The sequence below is a fragment of the Strix aluco genome, chromosome 1 (assembly GCF_031877795.1).
Source record: "Strix aluco isolate bStrAlu1 chromosome 1, bStrAlu1.hap1, whole genome shotgun sequence".
NCBI classification, from domain to species: Eukaryota; Metazoa; Chordata; class Aves; order Strigiformes; family Strigidae; genus Strix; species Strix aluco.
In genome coordinates, this window is record NC_133931.1 from 62027447 (window position 1) to 62047104 (window position 19658).

The window sequence follows — 19658 nt, forward strand, 5'->3', positions numbered from 1 at the left end:
TACTGGCATTTAAGGAAGCCATTCAACTATGCAGCACTATTTGACCTCACTAGATCCACGTGTATTTCTACACTTTGAAAGAGCTCTCGCCATCCTTGCTGAGTGGTTACTTCCATTGGAATTGATTTGGGACTGAATGCTCTCATTTTTTGTGTCTCAGAAAAAGAAAGCAAACTGGCAAACAACCTGCATTTTGACTTACAATCTGATTTATGAGAGAGATCATTGGGGTCGAGTATGCTGAAACATAAGTCTCTGAAGAGAATCTGCACTCACTAGTCTGAGGGGAAGAGACCGTCCCACCAAGCCCAGGCAACAACCGCTGACTTGCAGAGCTGTCTGCTGTAGGTGTTTTCCTGCTGCCAGCTCTGCAATACTATGGAACGAGCATGACAGCATTTAACAACCACTTTGCAAGTTACAATATTTATGCAATGTGTCAAGTGGAAAAGAATCAGGCTCTGGTGGTCTATCAGAGGAGCGGGATGTTAGCCGATAATTACATTTCTACTAATGATTTAATTCAGCCATTATAAGCATCACGCTTATGTCAGCTGAATAATATCATGTCACAAGTTATTTATAAGCATCGCAAAACAAACAAAAAATCCCCTGTTAGTGGAAAATACTTTCATCACCTGGTTAGGAAAAAAAGACTAATTACAAGTAGACATACGCAAGTTTTGTTTTCTATTTGCTCACTTTTATCTGTCCCTGACATAGAACAAAAACTTTATGTGTTGAGGGAAGTCTAAACATCCTGCTAGATATTTCAAAAGCACATTCAGTAAAACTGTCATGTGCTCACACATCAATGTATTTTATCTCTCAAACTCATTTAGTAAAGACTACTGAAAAACTTGTGACAATAGTTACATAGTAGCAGTTCAAAGAAAACATAGGCCTGGTTAACAAACTGTTTTTTTCCTCGAGGAAAAGATTTGAAGTGTTTATAAACTGGAAACCAACAGATTGTGTCTCAAATACTTTCCACGATGTTGTAACATAACTAAAACTGATGTACATACCTCATATCCTGAATAAACTGCTATGTTAACATAACTGTCACCTGTAAATAGCAGCAATTGAGAGGTCTTTTTCAGTTGTCAGCATCTTAAAAAAATGCAGCAGTTTGAACTCCTTCAAAACTAAAACACACATCTTACTGTTCTATACCCAATAGGTATAACACAACACAACTGTCAACATTTTCAGTTCTTGAATCTATGTATGCACTGTGCACATTTGCAACATTACAAATTACAATCCACCACCAACAAATGATGATCTCAATTAAAAATACCTTTATTAAGACCAATCCAAAACAGTAATTCTAATACTTTACAGTAACAATTTCAATGCATAATTTAAGAAAATTACTGATTTTTCACATCCTTTTCCTCTGTACATTCCTTCTTCTGTGTACATACTTTACATAGCAGTATCATTATAATTTCCCATTGGAATTACAGTACAAATAGTTTGAACCACATTTAGTGCAATTTCTTTGGTTCAAAGTGATGAACTCCCTCCTCAAAGGCTTCATAAATTTCCTCCATAGTATATATGCTGCTGCCAGAGATATGTAAATTAGAAAGGTTTTCTTTAAATTTCAGGCTCCCATTGAATAAGCTGTCCAATTTCAACATGAGAAGTCATCTGATGATCATTAACTATCAAGAAGCTGCACTATATTCTCTAAGCATTTTAAATAGTAGGCATGTAGTTCATTTTCTTCTGGCTGTGGAGCAGCTAAAAGGAAGAAAAACCAAGATTTTTATTTCTAGTTGATTCTTAATGCAAAATTACTTTTTCAAAGATTGAATCAAACACTTGTTGGAATTCATGCTATTTAATGATCTTAACCTCTATGCTATGAGTACCAAATCAAGTACAAATACTTTATGTTGCAAAGTCTGTTTTTGGTTTTTTTTTTTTTTTAAAGGCTAAATCTTGCAGCTTTCCCAGCTCCCACTTAGTTATGACAAAAAAGGGAAAACTGCCTTTTAATTATGCTGTGCTATACTGAGGTCATGCCTTGTTCTTCCCAAACTTCTCCTTGGGTAGAACAAAGTAAGAAACGTAAAATAACAACTGCCATGTTGAAAAATTCCCCCACTTGCACTCAGAACTCTACCATTCTAGCCCAATTATCACTGTAAAGTGATCAAAGCTGTACTAGGGTAGGCTAGTTGAGCACCTTAATGCAGGAAAATACAGATGACAACTTCACATGACTGTAAACTGTAAGTTACAGTTGTATAAAATCTTTCATACTCAATACTTTTATATTTAAATGTTTATTGAATTAAAAATCAGTATTTCAGTCTAGGACTTTATGTTTTAATGCAGTACATAAATAAATGGGGATTAATATTATGAGGTGGCAGTCTGTAAAAGCTGCATATTTCTACCTCGTTGATTCAACATAATATTTTGAGAAGTCTCTGGTCAGTCGTAGTAATGCTATAAAGAACAATACAAACTATTATCTATTAACACACTCTCAGTATATGAAATGCTGCATTATGGTTTGTTTAATGATTGACTTCATAAAGGATGAGTTTGAAACAACAGTATACTGACAAAATCAATGGCTTTGGGTGACAGCACAGGATGAATTATCACAAGATGTTCTAGCAAAAATACATGCCCTTATTAGGATACTGACAAACAATGTTCAATGTACGCAGAAATTTTGTGGCAATTCTGTTGTGCAAAATACTGTGGGAACTTGGCACTATAAGCCCCCAATTGATAAACATATTTGAGTACATCTATAGAGCAATTAAAATCAGTAGGAAATCCCATTGGCTTAAAATAAGACATTTGCATGTTTTTGCAGATCAGAGCCTTGATGTGACTAACCACCAATAAACCCACTATTCGCTACTGAAGCTCCAGCTACAGACCAGTGTTTGAACATCTTTCAAAATGAATGCTCTTGAGTTGAAGATAGCAAACTATTGTATAAAAGCTATTCAAACAAATAATACAGAATTGGCATTAGTTAGAAGACTTACTTTTCTTCACTAAAGAATAAGCCTCATCTATTCTTCTTCTTATTGATGGATTCTTCAAAGTCACTTTTGCCTGTAGCACAAACACACAAAATACAGTTACTTGACTTTCTTCCCCACACATTCACACTTTAACAGCAAAGTTTAGAAAATGACAATAATTCAGAAGAACATGAGATGAAGGAATTTTAGAATTAGCATATGACTGTATCATCATACAGACTGCATTTATATAAGCAGTCACAAATCACAGAGGGCAAGCTGCTCCTAGCCTGAGCAGCTATGTGATTAAAATAATAAAATGCAAATGCTACTGTAAACTTTATTTTTATTTATTTAAAGGTTACTGTATTGTTTACAGCATAATAAAAGTAACATTATAATTTTTTCAAGTATTACTCAAATACTAACCTTCTGATAGTTGTGAAGCAAAGCCCAAAGCGAAGCTGCTCCTATTCTCTGAACAGCATGACTGTCACTTTCCAAACAGGCAGACAGTACTGCAATCGCTTTATCTAATGAGAACAAAAAACCCAACACATCTAGAAAATATCATCAAAAGCACACAAATATATTTACACACCTCAGTATTCTGATGCTTGGAGTATACTTGTTTCTACGAGAAGCATTGGTATGGCAGAGGAATTACCGAAACTTTATTATCAGATTAATTAAATTAAAATATGCTCACAAAATTGGCAGACTACACTGAAAGAAAACAAAACCAAGCAATGCTAAAAAATTAAGCCATCAGTAATAAAACATGCATGTTATGTACAGCCACCAGCTATACACAGGGACTGAGTAAGCCATGAAACTGTTTTATAACTCCCAGTAGCCACAATTAGAGCCACCTCAGGATGGAAATTAAGATGTTTCTATTTTCCTTAGTATTTATTATGTAGGTGATTTGTAACCAATGAGAAATGTTTTCCACCCGACTGTAGGTGCCTTAATTTCCTACCCTTGCTCTGAAGCCAGACTCTTCAAGTTTGTTTGTTCACTTCATAATAAAAATTCACAGATTATGTAACCGAATAATGTATGCTTAATTAAGGCAGCAAATCAGCATCTTTGGAAAAAATGAAAAGCATGGACACTATGGAAGACCTGCTGAGAACTTGTAACAGACAGGAGCATTCTCTCTACAATTAAATGGGGGAAAGAAACATGCCTTTTACAAACAACTGAAAAAAAGTTCTGTGAATGTTGTAATATTAAATATATATGTCATAATCATAACTTTATCATTATCATAAATGTTTTCTGCACATGACAGAACACAAAATAGTTTGTCTCAACATCCATGACTTGCAGGAGCTAATAAGGTTTTGTCCAACCGAAAGATAAGAACTTCAGTTATTTCAAACTGACACAAAGAATCCTTCAACCCTCCCAAAAAACGAGCTGTTTGAGAAAACTGCAAAAATCCTTCAAATGATCAGTGTCACAATAAATCTTGATTTTTTTAAACTATTTATTTCCTTTTGCTATATATTATTTTAATTGCTTTTCTGCCAAAATATATGTTCTATAATTACTTCTACAAAAATAATTTTTGTAAAAATGATTTTCTAAATTACAATATTGAGTTCTTGGTCAGTAACCGAAATTGCAGTGAAAATACAGTATTATTAAAGACAATATTCTCAGAGTATAATAGCTTGTATACCCTTTAGACACTTACCATTAGCTAATATCTTTGGTTTATTAGTTGGACTAAAACATATGTTATGTAGAATAAGAAGTGCTAGATGTTGGCTGCTCTTGTGTTTGTATTTACACATTTCCACGATCTGGTCTAAAAACCCATTTATCTTCATGATCATCTGCTGTCCATCTTCTCCAAAAGATATGTTCAGTAGCAGCTTTAGCCAAAGAGTAGACACATTACCAGGATTTTTATGACTTCCTTTTGGTAATGAAAGAGACAAAAAGTTCTGCAGGAAGTTACTCTGTCAGAAGGAAGAAAAAGGATGTTAGAATTTATAGTATTCCATGGTTTGTTCACTGCTGTTTGACCTTCCAATCTGCATACTTGAACCAAAAAACTAGTACTAATGTTTCATTTACATATTTCAGGGAACCCATTATTAGTCAAGGATTTTTGAAAGAATTACATATGAAAAAGAATCTACACCTTGGTTAAAAAGTTAATATGTTAAAATACATTTTCTTCTGTAATAATTTATACAGTGTAGATACACAAAAGTTGACCTAACACGATGTATTTCTTTAAAGGCTAATTCCACCACAACATAAGCTTTTTGCTTTGCACTTAGCGTTTCTGCCCCAAAATAAGCTAGAAACAAGTTAACTGAATCAATGCACTACTTAACGTATTCATGATTCCTTATTTATTATCACTTGCATTATTAGCAAATGTTAAAGGTATCACAGAATCACAAAAGATCTCGAGTTGGAAGGGACTCAAGGATCTATATAGTACCACCCCACACTTCACTGACAGCCAGAGTAGTGTCCTTGGTTTTCGCAAGCTTTGAAGAAAAAAAAAAAAAAAAGGTGTTTTGATATGACACACACTACTGCTTCCTAATCTCAGGGTTTGCCTCCACTTTAAGGAGATTCTGAGCAGGTGAAAAATCTATTCCCCTTTTGCAAAAGGGAGATGTTCTAACATTCCTATGATGAAAAAACTCATTGACAAAATATTCCCAGCCTCACTGATCCTCGACAACACATACAGGCATCTGGTCAAAAGCAAATAATCCAGCATATAAACTCATTGTAGTTTTCTTCACATGAATATTGGTAATTTAATTTTCAGGGATGGAATTAGTAATTCAGCATTATGAAAGCAGAGCTCAGGACAGAGAATGAAGACTAAGTACTATCACGCTAGAGTGAAACCCTGAAGACAGCAAAAATCAAAACAATTCACAGAATGGAACAGCTACCATAGAAAAGATCTCAAACAATTCGTTTCTATAAAAAAGTTTGAGTATCAGCAATTTGGTAACTGTATGACCAGATTTTACATATTTAGCACCACAAAAAGATCATATTTCCCCCTGCCTTTTCTAACAGTTAATTAGGTCCAAGCACAGAACATTGTTAGTGCAGATTGAAAGAAACTGTTGTAGCTATTAAACTACTATAAAGGATGCTAAAAACAAACACTTTTTATAATTTCTGTTGTGCCAGCTAGTTTTATCATGTCACCACTACCGTTGATTTTCTACATGGTTTGACTTCTTGTGTTCAATTTATTTAAATGATCAAAGTTAAATTTAAAAGAAACAGATTTTTCAAAGAACATTTGATAAAATAGACTAAGAATCATTCAATATACAAATTGAAAAGGGAAAACACAGTACTTAACTTTTATATAATAAGAATAGATTTCTACCCAACAGCCAATTACTGACATGTAGAACATCTTCCCTAAAACTATAATTTTTATAAAGATTGTTTCACAGAGTATACCTAATGATTTATACAGCATTTAATTTCTTGTTTACTCACATGCAGTTTGTTCTGCTAGTGATTGCTGTCAATATATATGGATATTGAAAACTTTACCCCCCACTGAAACTGAAAGTTTATAAAAAGCTCTAGCAAAAATTGTAGTTCCATATGCTGTTTCTGTCCAGTCCAGACTATTAAGATGACTGAATTACATGCTGTACTCAGGGAACAGTAAGACAACTAACTGAGAACATGCAACGGTTTTGATTCCCACAAAAGCATCTCTATATGATCACAGGACGTTCCACGATGAAATATAAGGGTTTAGTTAAAAAAGAAAGTGCATCCATCACATTGCTAAAATCAAGATTATTATTTACTTACCTTCTGAATAATGCCTTTACAGTCATGAGACAGAGCAAGGTTAGAAAGAAGACAAAAGACCACCTGCTGAACTGGGCTGTTATCGTTTGACACTTGGGAAGCCAATTTCAAGATGTTATGCATTAATGAACTGCCAGCTGCACTTCGTGCAGATGGAAGTGATAGTTGTCCACTGGCCCAACAGAGTGAAGCACAACCTTAAAGAAATTAAATGTTTATCATATGAGAAATGCACATACACATTAAAAAAAAAAAAAAAAAAGAAAAATCTATAGAAAGAGCAGTCTAACAGCTCAAAGATTGAGACATGACTTTTGAAATGATTGTTGTTTGGTTTTTTTCTTTGAACTACAGTGAAGTCAATGGGACATATTTCGAACAGAAACATGCCTGAATGTGGCAGTTTACTGGAATAGGTGTCTACTGTTCTATTGTTCTAGAATCTAAGAGGCGATTCTGCTGTCAAAGAGAAGTCATTGCTCTGTCTCAGAAAGTCTCCTTAAAAACTGGAACACTATATCTAAGGCATTATACAATTATTTGGTATCAGAATCTGAAGGCACTCAAACTGGTTCAGAAAAAGAAGTCTCTATATCTGAAAGGTTTAATAAGTTTCTTAAAATATTTTTCTGAGAAATAAAAGCACTGTCTGCATCTGTCATTACCTTGTACCACAGCAGCATGCAAAATCCTATCCTACAAGCTCAAATTAATACAGCGTCAGGGAACAACTAAGTTACCAACATGATGTTTGTGCACAGATATGCACACGTACCTTCTTATTTAGTGGCATCTGCCATTTGTAACAACAGTTAACTTCTTACATGGCAAAAGTAATTAAAAATGAGACAGTTTTTAACTGTTACAAACATCTACATGCATTTCTTTGCCTGACTACACTAAGGGGAAGTGGTTAACCAGTTCAGAGTAGGTAAGTTTGGGTCACCTCATAAGCCAACTATTCTGAACAGAAAGAAAAAATACGATTAATCAAAAATCTTATTAGCAAAGAAAATAAAAATGCAGCCTAGAGTCACTCAGAGTTAAGAAAAAAGAAAGACCATCAGAACTTCAGCTTGATTTCCAGTACATCACAGGACATTACATTTTAATTCTATATCCTGTGGTTGACTAACACATATTTGTCCTTTCTTCAGACCGTGCTAAAAGTGTCTTTACAGAAAGAAAAGCATTGTAAGCTCATTTAAGGTCTGGATACATTAACTTAAAAAGAGGGTAAAAAAGCTAGGAGACTGTTCAGTTAATATATTTTAACCATGCTAACTCTTTTACAGTATCTTGACAGGGAGAAATCAACAGATAATTACACGTCTCTTCAAGCCACCAGCAAATAATTATCTGAGTCAATAGCCAGGATATGGAATGAGGCAAATTCATACCAGAAAAAAGAACGGGCTTCTAGTAGTGGGGATAATTACTCATCAATGGAAATAAAAAGTTTCCTCAAATGAAGAAGAGAATCTTTATGAAAAATATACAAATACAAGCTACTGAGCGCACTGCAGAAATAAATGGAAGAAATTTAATACAGAATTAAATTAGATTATTGAATATTTCAAAAGCAGCATGTTCTCAATAAGGGCTGAAGTGCAAATTATAAAGTACTGGTACACTGTTCTCTGTGAGAGAATTTCTAGAGTAGTATTTCTACACTATACTATTCAGTTTGGCAGGACTTCCAGTATAACCTTCAAACATAATGGTTTGAATTAAATACTATTTAATGCTTTAATACAATTGTACTCTTGCTAAATCCAACAGACTGAAACAAGATCTGAACAAAAGTCTTAAATGTATTAAAATCAAAACTCTTGACAGACTTTGATGGACTAGAGCTTTTATACTCTGCTCTTATGGTAGTAATAAACATTCTTTTCCCTCTATTAAATGCTTTTCTGTCTTAATTATTCTGGTTAAATATTTTGATGTATTAACATCATAGAGTGACTCTCATACCTGCAGGATAATTTGCAGTGTAGACACAAAGCAAATGCAGAGCTATTTGCATTGAGGAGTCATCTATTAACAACCATGGCCACAGTGAATGCAGAACAGGAACAAGATGAGCTTTGAGTGCTGCCATCTATAAGAACAGGAGGAAGAATTAAAACTACTATAATATTAAATAGTTTGAAAATAAAGTATAAATAGTGAGAAAAGCATATTTTTATCTTACTGTGCCCCATTAGTTTCCTTCAAAAGATTGTACAGATAGAATTGACACCCTCGCTTCAACACTAATGAAATTAACTCTACCTCAGTCAAAACCAGCACGTTTTAATTACCGAAAGACATGCAAACAAAAGATTTATTCATTCCGACTGTGATTGTTCAAGAGCTCTCTATTCTAAAGTTTTATTCTACTCCAACTAAACTAATTATTAGAACTCAAAAAGCATAGAAATAGAAGAGTGTAGTTCTACAGAGCAAATCATAGAAAACTTCAGTTATCAACAGCAACTTCCTCCTCCCCTCCAAGCAATTGTCGCTGCAGACCCCTGATCAAAACAAGAAAAATATTCCACAATTATTTTATCTGAAATTATGGCACAACCAAGTTACGGGGACCTTAGGGATAACCAGATGGCCTATTAAGGCCCACAATTTACATTATGGTGTTCTGTATACAAAAAGGATGCTAACACATGCTCTCAATAGGGGTACTTCTGGAAGGTCTGGAAACTTTGTAGTTGCACCAGTGCATTTGCTAAAACTATCATAATGCCAAGACAAATTAAACTGTGAAACAGAAAGTGGAAATAAATGTGTGAAAGGTGTCAGCAGTAAGAAAGAGGAAGAGTAGTGATCAGAAAGAAAGAATACAGCACAGAATGAAAAACAGGAATGTAGTATTTTCCCCATGGAAAAAACAGGTAGGCAGAAGAACTGAAGTAGAAAAGAAATTGAGAAGCACAGAGAAAAAGATGAAAAAGGTGAAAAGAAATTCAAAACAAGATTCTAAGTAAGAAAAATGATGAAAAAAAAATCAATATAAAACAAAATTTTGCCTTGCAGGATTAGTGTCATTTAACTCAAAGAAAAGTAAATGGCAAATTATTATTTAGGGTTTCTTTTCTGGTTTTGGGTTGGATTTTTTTTTGTCCTTCAGAAAGGGAAAGGAAAAAAGGAGAGAGGAATAAGGAGAGGAAACTACTTTCCAAGACGTGAAATGTATCTCCTATGAGCCTTTCTTGTGGTCCCAAGTTTTCTCCACATCCATTTTTCACATTATATGCTTTGAAAATTGAAATGATTGATTGAAGCAAAGCAGAAGTGGGCATAAAGGATGATAGCCATCTGAAAGCTTTGGGAAATGATGTTTCAATATGAACATTATGTTCCTAACGCATGTATGAAATATTCTTAGGAGGTGGGAATAATAATGAAATTTGAAGTATTTCTTGCCATTAATATGAAGCTTAAATTTAGCCAGCTTGAAAATAACTTTGAAGTAGAAAAAAAAAAATCACTAACTGAATGTGCTCACATTATTTCAGTGTAAAAATACTTACTTTGCATTCTTCATTTTGAAAGAGGCAGTTTCTGAGGAGCTGCATAGAACATCTTAATTGCTTGATAAGGTTATCCTCCTATTCAGAGAAAAATATTTGAAGATCATCAACATCAGACCAGAATGAATTTTGTACAAGGAGGAGAGAAATTTTCAAAGGAGAGGCAGGATCCTACCTCCTCAGGTAGGATTCATCTCAGCTAGCTTTAAACACATATACTAAAGACCTTTATGACAAGTTACTTGGAGTCATCCTCACCTCTCTATAACCCACAAATACTATTTCTAGGAGCACTGATCTGGCCAAATGCAGAGATCTGTAACGCAGAGCTCCATTTCTCTTACAAGTAGAGAAGAATGGGTGGGAACACTTTCTGGGTATCTATTCCATCCTAAAGCAGACATCTAAACAAGTCAAATGAGTCACTCCCTAGAAGCACCTATTTTTCTTCCTTGAATAAAAACAAGGATAAACTAGCTCTGTCTTGCAGATCTCTACATTTGCTCAGAGCAATACATCCTTATATTCCCAGTGTCTTAGTTCTCTATCCTTAATGACAGAAATAGTTTCCAGCCTGATAAGAATACTACAAATACAGACCTTTGGACAGTGAGGTACTATACTGAGATTCAAACATACAGGTAAAAAAAAGATCTATTTTCACGATGGTGCTGTAACACTAAAAGGCTAATGATGGCTGACCTAACTTCTAAAAGGCTGACATACTAAACCACTTCTGAAAGATGATCAAATTCCAATAAGCTTGTTCACCACAGGAGACTATTTCTGTTTTATCAAGCATAAAGGAAGAAAAATGTAAAATAGCATTCATGCTTAATCTCAGACAAAGTGAAGCAACAATGTGTGCTTATAAAATCATGTACAGTTGATGACATTTAGAGATGAAGTAAAAGTTTGTCTTTAAAAAGTTAATGAAATTCAGGTGTACTAGGTGAAAAAGAAACATACAAATGCATTTTATGACTGGTTTCTTTCATTTTTAGCTAAATAAATGCTAACTCTAAGATGTTCCTTCAAGAACTTCCATATGTATTAATCTATTTAATAAAAATAATTAGCTCTAAATCCTATAAAATGCCACAAGCTACAACTTATACTTAATGTGTTAACCTCTAGGAGGTTGAAAAAGTTTTGAATTGTGTTGATGGCACTGTTTGAATTTATTTATTTTAGAATATCTTGATTTTTACTAAGATCCTATCTAGAGGGGGTTTTTTTGAAAGCTTGGCTATTTGTAAATACTTTTCATGCCCTTGGTTACCATCACACTAATTATTGTGAAAGAAAAGGAATATCAGGTAAAATACTTCAGTTACCTGAGAATGAAGCTAGATCAAACATTTTTCCCAACAGTTAAAAGAAAAGAAAAAGAAAACAAGCTCTGATAGCTTCACTTTGAGACCTGCACCCCAAAGTGGGCTGAGGGGCAGTTTTGTGAACGATCGGTTAAATCTGACTATGAGAGCAATATCTCAGTTTCCCTCATGTGAAACTAGATTGCTTGTTGTTATATACCACATATGATGAAGAGCAGGCTCACATATAATGTAGCAACTTACAGTCCCAGCTCAGCAGGGAAATCTGCCACAAAGTCTTTTGCAAATCTCTTTCAAAGAATTCTTGATTAAACATAAACAGTCTTTCTGACCTTTCTCAGAGGCTCCTTTCCTTCAATTTCTGTGAAATTCTAAATTCCTTCTATATTCAGCAGAGGAGCAAATATTCCCAGCTTTCCCCTTCTCAACCCAAGAAACATAAAGAACTAGCTGACTTCAGCCTTACTTGACATATCCAGTGCAGGACACCTTTCAGCCTCCACCCCTTGAAGAAATGATAATAAATGTGTTTAGGAGATCTCAAGAAAAAATACTCTAGCCTTCAAATGTCAGGGTGAAACTGAAATTCTTTTAAGAGCTCACTGTTATAAAACACAGTTCCACACTCTCACAAATCAAGGCTAATGTCTGCTTGTGCCAATGGCTGAGAGAAAAACGCTGTTGTGTTCAAACATGCAGAAATATCCTGCAGGAAGATGCTTTCTGCAATGCCTGCTTTATGTGGGTGTAGACAAGATATCAAACTTGACAGCAGAGGTTATTGTCTGTATTTTAATAATTCTCTTAGATGAAAGTGGTAGAAAACAAGCAGAATGCAACAAAAATCTTATGAAACTGTTGTATGATGGTAAGAAGTAATCTATGTCCAGATGTGGTAAGGAAGAGCTGGGTGATGTGAGTCTGGAACAACTGGAAGGGAAGTTAAAAAAAAAGGCTAAACAAATAAATTATGAATGGAGAGAAGAAACCAGGAGTACAGACAGTGAAAGGATCACAAGTATGAGGTAAAAAAAAAAACTCTGACAAGAAGTTAAAGCCAGGGACAACTGAGTCTGATAACAAGAGACTGTGAAGTCCAAATGAAGTTTGCAAGAGGACACAAAAAGAATTAGAATTGGAAGCCAGATAATACAAGAAGCTAGAGAATAAAAAAGTATGACTTACATGCGCAAGCAGACTGGAACTGGTTTTGGGGTGGGAGGGAGATTGACTGGTACAGGAACAGACAAAAACAAAATGGCTAGCACTGCTTGAAAGACACTGAGAAAGAAAACCTGAGAAACAGAAAAATTATTATTGTGGAAACGAGATGGGAAAAATTAGCTGGATTGGATAGGACCATGAAGCCAAGGCTGAAAGTCCAACTATGTTTGAAAATAATACAGTACACTGATATTGTTGTAGGCTGAATAAATATCATAAATTGCGAGCACCGACAGGTGGCAAATGGATGAACATATGTTTGTATGTGTGAATGTCTGAAACTGAACTTTTGAACTCTCAGTCAGAAGACTGCTAGTTGCTGGCTTCAACCAGAATGGGCTAGTTACTAATTCTGATAACTGGACTAAAAGTGGGTGACATCGTTTGGGTTCAGAGGACAACTGATCAGCACTGAGCACAACTGAGCTCTCACAGAAGACAGTCCTCCACGAACTTTCTCTAACGCTGAATACTGTCCATGAGCCGTAGCCGTTCCTGAGCTGCTCCGGCGTGGATCCATCACACACGTTTTGCAGTCCTCCCAGCACTGAAGTACAACAGCAGGGGCTTCTTCCCACATAGTCCCGGCCTTCTTTGGGTGCAGCCACCTGCTCCAGTGTGGGGTCCTCCACAGGCTGCAGGCAGATATCTGCTCCACCGTGGACCTCCCATAGGCAGCAGGGGAGAGGCCCTGCCGTCTCACCATGGGGTACAGGGGAGTCTCTGCACTGAAGGACCTCCCCCGCTTCCTCCTCCTTTCTTCCACTGACCTCAGTGTTTGCATAGATATCCCCCTCACAACTTGCACTCCTCCTCCCAGGTTCCCCTTCTTAAATATGTTATCACAGAGGCCCAGCCACTGTCACTAACTGGCTCAGCCTTGGCCAGAAGCGGGTCTGACTTGGAGCCAAGGGAGCTTCAAGAAGCTTCTCACAGGGGGCCACCACTGTAGCGCCCTCCCCCACTACTAAAAAGCCCTGCCATACACACAAACTCAACACAGGGAAGTCCTGAATCCTCCAATTAATGAAAAGACATGAGACAGAACCACTAATTCAGAGGCTAATCATGTGTTGTACTTCACACATAGATTATTTAGATTAGGTAAACAGGAGCTTAGAGTTCTGGAGAAAAAAGCTGGTGGTGAAAAGAAGGATTCCTGAAAAGAAATGGTCCCTGAAAGAAATGGGCCCAAAAAGAAGAATGTGAAGATCCTGGCTGGAGGAACAATCCTGCAAATGGGAGAAGATCCTGAAGACCAGAAAGATGCATGGAGACAAACACCAGTGCATGGCCAGGAGCTTTGGTCAGTAACACCCAAGATTGGTAACTGAGCAGCTGCAAAGCATGAACCAATGTGATTTTGGCCTGACTTCCCTGAACCGGCAGTCATCTCCATGTCGGAAAAGAAAGTTGAAACCTAATGAACATAACTCTGGGTGGGGGAGAGTGTGAGATAATCAAGTTGGTAAAAGTTGTAAAACCACTGAATCTTAAAGAAGCCCCAGTATCCAAGTTGTCATTTACTCTGTCTCACCCGTGACAGATACCAAGAGTATCAGCCCCAAGAAAAAAAACAAAACAAAACAAAAAAAAACAAACAAAAAAAATAGAGCTGGGAAGTGCCTTATCATATCAGTCTTTTGGGTTTTATAGTTACCTTTTTTTTTTGTGCTTTCCCAGGCTTTAGGGAATCCAAATTCAGCTGTGCATGAATATGTTTCATGTTTTCTATATGGCTGTCTATCAGGTCAACTGGAAGACAGAAAATAGCAACATTTAGAAGTTCATTCACAATCAAAAATATTTTATGAAACATAAAATACCTGTCTTTCAATGGTCTTGATTACTGTTACACTCCTGGACTGAGATTTAAGGTCCAAATTCTGTGACTATAATATATTGTTATCTTCTTGATATCAGGAACTAACTAACAGTCTCTGAGATGGAGTGCATCTAGTTGAATGATCTTGAGAAACAAGAATACATTTGAGTCCTCTTGCAACAGAATCCTGTGAGACGAACGCCCAAAGGAAAGACTGATAAGATGGGGAGAGGAAGATGATTTAGGAGAGAGCTCAGAACTCTTAAGGGTATCTTCAACAATGCTGCCTAGAAGACTGAAGCTTCAAGAAGTTAGGGCATGTATTTATCTTACCCAACACTTCCCTAACAGCAGCAGATGTGCTGCATCTGATGTGAGACAAAGGAAAGCAAAATGTTGAGTTAGGCTCTTTTTTTGCAATCTAGAGTCTTTAATTTATTACAAAATCATGGAGTGACTACATCGATGGACAAGGGAAGAGCTAAAGATGCTGTCTATCTGAACTTCTGCAATGCCCTTGACACAGTCCCCCACAACATCCTTCTCACTAAATTGGAGAGATATGGATTTGATGGGTGGACTGTTCGGTGGATGAGAAATTGGTTGGATAGTGGCATCCAGAGGTTAATGGTCAATGGCTCAATATCTAGATGGAGATCGGTGACAAGTGGTGTCCCTCAGGGGTCCGTACAGGGACCAGTACTGTTTAGTATCTTCATCAGTGACATGGACAGTGGAACTGAGTGCACCCTCAGCAAGTTTGCTGATGATGCCAACCTGTGTGGTGTGGTTGACATGCTGGAGGGAAGGGATGGCATCCAGAGGAACCCGGACAAGCTTGAAGAGTGGGCCAGTGCGAATGTCATGAGGTTCAACAAGGCCAAGTGCAAGGTCCTGCACATGGATCAGAGAACCCCTGGTATCAATACAGGCTGGGGGATGAAGGCATTCAGAGCAGCCCTGCCAAGAAGGACTTGGGGGTACTGGTGGATGAAAAGCTGGACATGAGCCAGCAATGTGCACTCACAGCCCATAAGGCCAACTGTATCCTTGGCTGCATCAAGAGAAGCGTGGCCAATAGGTCAAGGGAGGCGATTCTCCCCCTCTGCTCTGCTCAGCTGAGACCCCACCTGCAGTACTGCATCCAGCTCTAGACCCCTTAGCACTGGAAAGACATGACCCTGTTGAAGCAGGTCCAGAGGGCCATGAAGATGATCATGGGGATGGAACAGCTATCCTATAAACAAAGGCTGAGAGAGTTGGGGTTGTTCAGTCTGGAGAAGAGAAGGCACCTTTATTGCAGCCTTTGAATACTTAGAGGGGTTATAAGAAAGATGGGGACAAACTTTTTATCAGGGCCTGTTGCAACAGGACAAGGGGCAATGTTTTTAAACTACAAGAGAGTAGATTTAGCCTAGATAGAAGGAAGAATTTTTTACAATGAGGGTGATAAAACACTAGAACAGGTTGCCCAGAGAGGTAGTAGATACCCCATCCCTGGAATCATTCAGGGTCAGGTTGAACAGGGCTCTGAGCAACCTGATCGAGTTGAAGATGTCCCTGCTTATTGCGGGCAGGTTGGACTAGATGACCTTTAAAGGACCCCTCCAACCCAAACTATTCTATGATCATAGGCTCATGGGATAATTCAAGTTGGAAGAGATGGCCTCCAGAGGTTATATAGTCCAACCTCCTGCTCAAAGCAGAGTCAGCTGTAAGAGCAGACAAGACTTACCTCTAGTCTTATCCAGTTGGGTCTTGAAAATAGAGACTGCACAATATGTCTAGCCACTGCTTGACTGCCTTCAAAGGGGAAATGTTTCTTTACGCACAGTCTGACACTCATGTTTCAATTTATGCCCATTCTCTCTCATCCTCCTACACCATGTACTGCTGTGAAAAACCTGGTTCTGTTATCTTCAAAATCTCATAGGTAGGAGAAGGATGCTATCAGGTCTCTCCAAAACCTTTTCTCCAGGGTGAACATGGCCAGTTCCCTCAACCTCTCCTCCAAGGACAGGTGGACACAACCACCTTGTCTCTCTGCTGAACTTGCTCCAGTTTGTTGATGTCTTTCTTGTACTGAGCCAAAACTGCATGCATTATTCTAGATTCGGTCTAACAAGTGCTAAATAGAAGAAAAGTAATCCTTTCCCCTCAATCTACTGGCTGTGTTCCTGTTCATACAGCCCAAGATGCTATTAGTCTTCTCACATTCCGCCTGCTGCCTAGCAAGACCTCAAGGTCCTTTTCAGCATCCCAGTCAGCCTGTACTGCTATAAGGGGTTGTTCCTTTACAGGTATCTTAAAAAGTAGTCCTTAAGAGCTGAACAGGTGATGTTAGAGCTACAGAGATCTTCAGAACATTGTTTTGAACCCCAGAACTCTAAAATTTGCGTTGCATTACAGCAAGGATGACTTGAAGGCAGCTCTAGCACAGAACGTGACCGCACTTCATGCGTTGGTGGTGCCTTCAGAGGAAGTCAGGTCTTAGATGATCTAGTGGGTCAACAACAGAAGAACAACCCTAACTGAAGCAAGGGCTGAGTAGACTACCAATACGCTGGGAAAGAACAGTAGGTATACAGTATAAAATTTGAAGTTTGGAGTTTTCTGCCACTATTGGGATTAGACATTAATCAGAACCATCTAGGCTATCTAGTTCATTGTAATGTAGATTTAAAGGACTGAACAAATCAATGGATAGATGCAAGTAATGAGAAAGCACCCAAGACAAAGTGCACTTGGGCTGATCAGCAGTTCTTAAATGCATGATACATGAGAAATGCAAATTAACCAGTCTCCTCTGTGTTCTAGTGGGCACAAAAAGCCTTTGATTAGAAGTTCTTTACATTTGTTTTACTGCTGTAAAGTAAAAACCTCAAGCATGGAAGATGTTGCATTTCAAGGGGAGAAGGTCCTACTTAAACTGTAAAATGGGAAGAAAGAAACAAAGAGGCAGGAAAGAACAAAGCTGAGAAAAAGAAGTCTGTTCTTGTCTAGGTACAGGCAGAACTGAGAACACAGGGCACACTTTCACTTACAAACCTGTATTGGCATAGCATGAAACAAGAAATGGAAGATACTGCCAGTGCAAAAATCTCCAGTTTCGAATGAATATGCCACTAGCAGTAAAAGCTTACAGGTCTCTTCTCACTCTAACACAGAGCTGTGATTTCACCAGAAATTTTTAGACTGGCTACAACATGGTATTTTATCTGTAGCTGAAAAATGTAATTATTAATAAATTTTCTCTGTAAAGATCTGCAAAAAATGCCACTGAAAACTAGGTCTTTTGTTTTGAGAAAACACATTATGATTTAAAAAATACATTAAAAAACCCAAAAGTATTTGATTCATAAATCATTTAACATACATTTTGAAATGCTCACCTTCCAAAGCACATTTCTGGGCATTTTTACTGACAGCTAACAGAGACAGCAGTGCATTTGTAGCAACTTCTTTCAGCACATCCTTTGAAGATTTTCTTTCACAGACCTACAAATAATGCAATTTCATTACAGAAATGAAAAAGTAACCATACTAAAAGTAGTATTCATATCCATAAATATGTTGTCATAGTCTCTATTTTCATTTGGATGATTCATCACTATATTCCTATCAGAGTTCATTGAAGTTTTTCACTATTTTTTCTAATTAAAATGTTAAAAAAAAATAAATCATTTTTTTGGTCCTAAGCCCACTCCTCTTACTCTTAACATTCTACCTTCCTAAAGCCTAAATTCCCAGCCCTGGCATTCCAGACCTTTTCTAATATTCAGGCTTCCTATCACAGACAATTCACTGACCTGCCTTTAGCGCAATCTCACTTTCCTTCAACATAATGATGAAGAAGAGACATTAAATATCAGTGAAATTCTTTAGAATAAAAATATCATTGACAAGTGGATAATTTTTTTTTTTAGATACTCTTCCAACCAGAGAAAAATGGTAGTTTGTCTTACTTTTGCAAGGCCTTTGTGAGCGTCACCATATTTCTAATAACATAAATACAATCTCTGTGCTTTCAAAGGAATATTTATTTGGAGTCATATAACAAGACAGTTGAAAGACGAAGAGCTGTCTGTGCTTTATATATTATCCAGTAGAGAATTTTGACCATCTAGCAATTTTCCCTAAAAGATCATTCCAATATTGACATCCAATATAATGGAAAATAGTATGCATTGTAATCAGCATAATATAGTAAAATAAAAACTGTTGCTGGATCATAGTTAAAGAAAAACGTTTTTTAAAGTTAGAAAAAAAAACCAGCATTTTAAGAAAAACAATACTTCAGGCAGACATCTCATGAGTACCTAACCATAGGACCTCACTGAGTTTACAATTCTATGTACATCACTTTTTATTTGCTTTAGTCCTCTAGCTAGTAATTAGAAAACAAATTTTTCAAATTTTAATATGCAATAAAATATGAGCGTATGCTCTAGGGTTATCATTTATTGAAGTGTACAGTGTAACTAGGACTGAAAAGGTCAAGGGATGAAGACTAGTAGGGTAATAACTTGAAAAAATCCCACCTCATTGATAAAGGACAACTGACACCACATTAAAGCACCAAAGCATGGACTGGGTTCTGCGTTCATAGCTAACAGAAAAAATTTCTCATTTAGACTACAACCGGTTTTATTAGATCTCAAGTGAAATCTCAAAGCTGTCAGCAACACAAGAATGTTCTAAGTAAATTAACTATTTTTCTGTACTGATAGGTGGTGGTTTCTTTTCAAATTAATTTGAATTAAAGAGTTTGAGTAGTTAAAAATATAAAAAGCTTAAAGTTTAAACTTGATGCTAATTTACACAAGCCAGGAAAAACCAAAATGTTGAGTACCTTCAATCTTGCGTAACCTAAAATGTAGATTTTGTGATTTATCCACTCAAAGGC

General features: G+C 36.7%; 1 protein-coding gene across 1 annotated transcript in view; it reads right to left on the reverse strand.

Annotated features, from left to right (window-relative positions):
- Window positions 1–1281: 1281 nt before the first annotated feature.
- The window catches only part of RTTN (rotatin), an 88471-nt gene continuing 70094 nt past the window's right edge, over window positions 1282–19658 (reverse strand). The window contains exons 41-49 of the mRNA XM_074822842.1: window positions 18145–18250; window positions 14588–14682; window positions 10367–10444; window positions 8811–8937; window positions 6834–7030; window positions 4708–4975; window positions 3432–3535; window positions 3024–3093; window positions 1282–1752 (exon numbers count right to left, since the gene is read on the reverse strand). Of these exons, the coding sequence (XP_074678943.1) occupies window positions 1670–1752; window positions 3024–3093; window positions 3432–3535; window positions 4708–4975; window positions 6834–7030; window positions 8811–8937; window positions 10367–10444; window positions 14588–14682; window positions 18145–18250 (1128 nt within the window). The 3' untranslated portion in view covers window positions 1282–1669. The remainder of the gene's footprint in view (window positions 1753–3023; window positions 3094–3431; window positions 3536–4707; window positions 4976–6833; window positions 7031–8810; window positions 8938–10366; window positions 10445–14587; window positions 14683–18144; window positions 18251–19658) is intronic.